Source organism: Centroberyx gerrardi, chromosome 19, assembly GCF_048128805.1.
Source record: "Centroberyx gerrardi isolate f3 chromosome 19, fCenGer3.hap1.cur.20231027, whole genome shotgun sequence".
In the NCBI taxonomy this organism is placed as follows: domain Eukaryota; kingdom Metazoa; phylum Chordata; class Actinopteri; order Beryciformes; family Berycidae; genus Centroberyx; species Centroberyx gerrardi.
Window position 1 is genome coordinate 12865764 of NC_136015.1, and position 3272 is coordinate 12869035.

General features: G+C 42.0%; 1 protein-coding gene across 1 annotated transcript; it reads right to left on the bottom strand.

Moving 5' to 3' along the window:
- Positions 1–669: 669 nt before the first annotated feature.
- LOC139919343 (lens fiber membrane intrinsic protein-like) lies at positions 670–2148 on the bottom strand. The gene is made up of 4 exons (XM_071909061.1): positions 1974–2148; positions 1340–1489; positions 1127–1261; positions 670–731 (listed from the first exon to the last, which is right to left on the bottom strand). The coding sequence occupies exons 1-4, from the start codon at positions 2146–2148 to the stop codon at positions 670–672; spliced, it is 522 nt and encodes a 173-aa protein (XP_071765162.1).
- Between the last annotated feature and the right edge of the window lie 1124 nt (positions 2149–3272).

Genomic DNA, 3272 nt, shown 5'->3' on the forward strand with positions numbered 1-3272 from the left:
ATTTCTCATAATATGACAAAGCCTTTCCTGGGGGAATGCCTCTCTTCAGATTGTCTGAGGTTGTTCCAAGGTAAAGAGCGAGATGATTATTTGCTGTATGGCTATAGATAAATAACAGCAGACATTTCATGATGACTTGCAAATCTTATCAGGTATTTGATCCCGATTCAATCTGTGATGCAAAGCCTACATCATCAAATTTAACTGTGCTAGTAGATTCTGCTGAGTTTCAGTGCTGCCATCTTCTGGTGGGGTTCACAACTGCAAAAATCAAATCAGCATAAAGTTTGATGACCAACTTTATTGAATGTGCCAAATTTACATGCCTCTGAGTATCCACATTTTCCTTTTACATATTTTCAAATGATCTGAAAAAGGAAGTGAAGTAATACCAAAATCACATTATAATATTATTACACATATTTATTAGTAGAAATCATGTTATTCTCAGTGCTATCATCATAACTATGCCAAGAAAAATCCCTATTTCAATCATGAGACTTATAAAAAGACATGTGAGTTTTTAATCAGACTGTCATACTGTATGAATCTCCTTCAGCAGCATCAGACGTCATCTCTCGGATAGATCAGTCAAGACTGCTTTGATGTAATCTGGCCTCCATTCAAAGCAGCATTATCTTCTTTCTTAAAAAAGCTGTCTGTCTCCCTCTAGCGTGGGCCAGCTCCTCTCCTGCATTCATGCATTCTGTAGGCACACATGTAAAAAATACCTGGAACAGACAGAGGCACATGTCATTTGGTGATGGATGCACAGTAACATCAGACATAAAAAGCTCTCTAGGTTTCTTCTGTGGGGTGATTTTGCAGATTTTGCCTTCAAATGGGCCACCATTCTAGAGTTAGCGACCCAAAGCTCATACCAGATGTATTAGATTAGATTCAATTCAGATTTTGCCTTTTTACACTATAAAATGTTTTTCAGCTTAAACTCTCCTTGAATTTAAATATGGTAAAAAAAAGATTACCCCAAAATATCTACATGTAGCTAACTGTGAAATGAATGTTTGATTGAACTTTGTCCTCTTCTGCCCCCTCTGTCTAGGTTTAGTAGTGATGGGGTTTACGTTTGGACAGAGTTTGCTCCCTGGGCTTTGTCCCTCCTCACCTGCAAAGAAGGTCATGAGCAGAGCCACCCAGCCCAGTATGTAGGACCAGGAGAAGCGCCAGTCACCGAAGCGCCTCCCCAGGAAGTTGACCGTCACTCCAGTGTAGATGGCCATAGCCAGCAGAACGAAGAACGCTGGGAGGGAGATAGGGCGTTAGATTCACTATTATTGTTAAGGTGTGTGTGTGTCTAGACAGAAGGAAGAAGACTCACTGGAGACGAAGAACATGATCCCTGCAGCAAAGGAGCGGTTGAACCTCTCAAAGGAAGAGAAGTGGGCAAAGGACATGATGCCAGCGATGATGCCCGCAAAGCACGACATCCCTGACAGGATCATGAAGGCCCTGGTGGCGTTCCAGTAAGCTGTTAGGAAAAATCATCAAATAAATCATCAGCGGGAAATATTAGATGAACACAACCATAGAAAAGTAAGACTGTAGAATCCAACAACAGGCCAACAAGATGACTGGTTGGACAGTAGATGGCACCAAGTAGCAGCTCTTTCAGTTTCAGGAAGTATGTTATATTGCACATTTCTGGCATTTAGCTGACGCTCTAATACAGAGCGGCTTAGAATGAATGAGCAGGTAGGAGTTCAGGGTTTTGCTCATAGACACGTGGCTGTCGCTGGGATCAAACCTGAGACCTTACAGCTACAGAACAGTCTCTCTACCCACTAGACCACCCGTCCCTATGTGTGATGAGAAAATGGTGAAAAATATTCACAATGTCATGGTGTAACAGAGATCTAGTTTAAACTCACTCCCCTGATAGAAACAATGTCCTTCATCTAAATCAAGTGTATGTGCTTTTGATTTGTCTTGACAAATTAGTCTTAAAGTCTTACCAATGCTGTCGGTCTGCATGTAGCACTTGTTGGACATGCAGTACCTCCACAGGCCCTGGTGGGCATAGCTGCCAGAGAGGCGATACTGCATCCAGTAGTCAGTGGCGGTGGAGACCACCAGCAGGATGTTGCCCACGATGGCACAGAACAGGCCCCCTCCCATGAAGCTGTACATATTGAGCTGAGATGATGGGGCTGCTGCAGAGCACCTGTCACCGCAGCGGGACCCGAAGAAATAATGAGAGTCACAATGTGTTAACTTTAACACATTTCATGATAGATGCTGAGTCAAGAGCTAAAACTGGAGAGATTGAATATAAGGCAGCTCAAACAAGCACAAGTACTGAAGTATGTTGCTCTGGCACTATGCATGTATAATGACAGAACACAAAGGTAGCATAATCATAGAAAATGCACTGGTACTAAACATTCATATTCTGCTGACAATTAACAGTGAATAAAAAAAAATCTAGTGATGTTGAATCTAGTCACTCCATTCTAATACCAATCACTGTCCGTTTGAAGTTGTGTTTGAAACAAATATACAGTGGCAGACAACTACAATAAGAGAAATCAGTGAAATATAACCCCCCCCCCCATCAAAACCATCATTGAAGAAATCACCCCATATGAACATGTGACAAGCACATTTAATTTTAACAAGTCTAATTTGATTCATACAAGAGTTAGTGGCATAGCATTTAAAATGAAGCAGACTAGATGTCTACAAACTTTTCGATACCCGTATTTCCCTCCCTCTGAGTGTAAACCACCACTATGAGTTCAACAAGTGTTATGTAAACCCACGGTAAAAAGCTGTTCTTTATAGTGTGGTGGTTTTCACTGCCAAATCCTCATGTCACACCAGTGCTTGTTCTGCAGTAACGATGCTGGTTAGGCAAACAAGTTGTTTTCTCTAATTCTGCCAGCCTCTACCCAATCATCAATGTCAGTGTATCATTCCATGACAGATATACAAAAAAAACTCTCAAAAGTGATGGTCTTACCTTGTTTCTTCTGGAAATACACCTCAACTGTGGTTGAGAGAGAGAAGGGTGGAAGGAAAGAGAGAGAGAGGGAGTGACAGCTGTTGCTAACTTGGAGGGAAAGAGAGAGTCAAAGAGAATTCTACTGGGCCAAAATCCAAAAAGTTGTCCACTTGTTATTTTTCTGTTGATGAAAGCAAAATCCTTTGCACCAGTCACTCTCCCTATGGGATGCACTTGAATGAGACATTGCGGGGGCCACGGTGCATGTGACCCTGTACATTTTAGCGTGTGTGTCTATGCGGGGACGGGA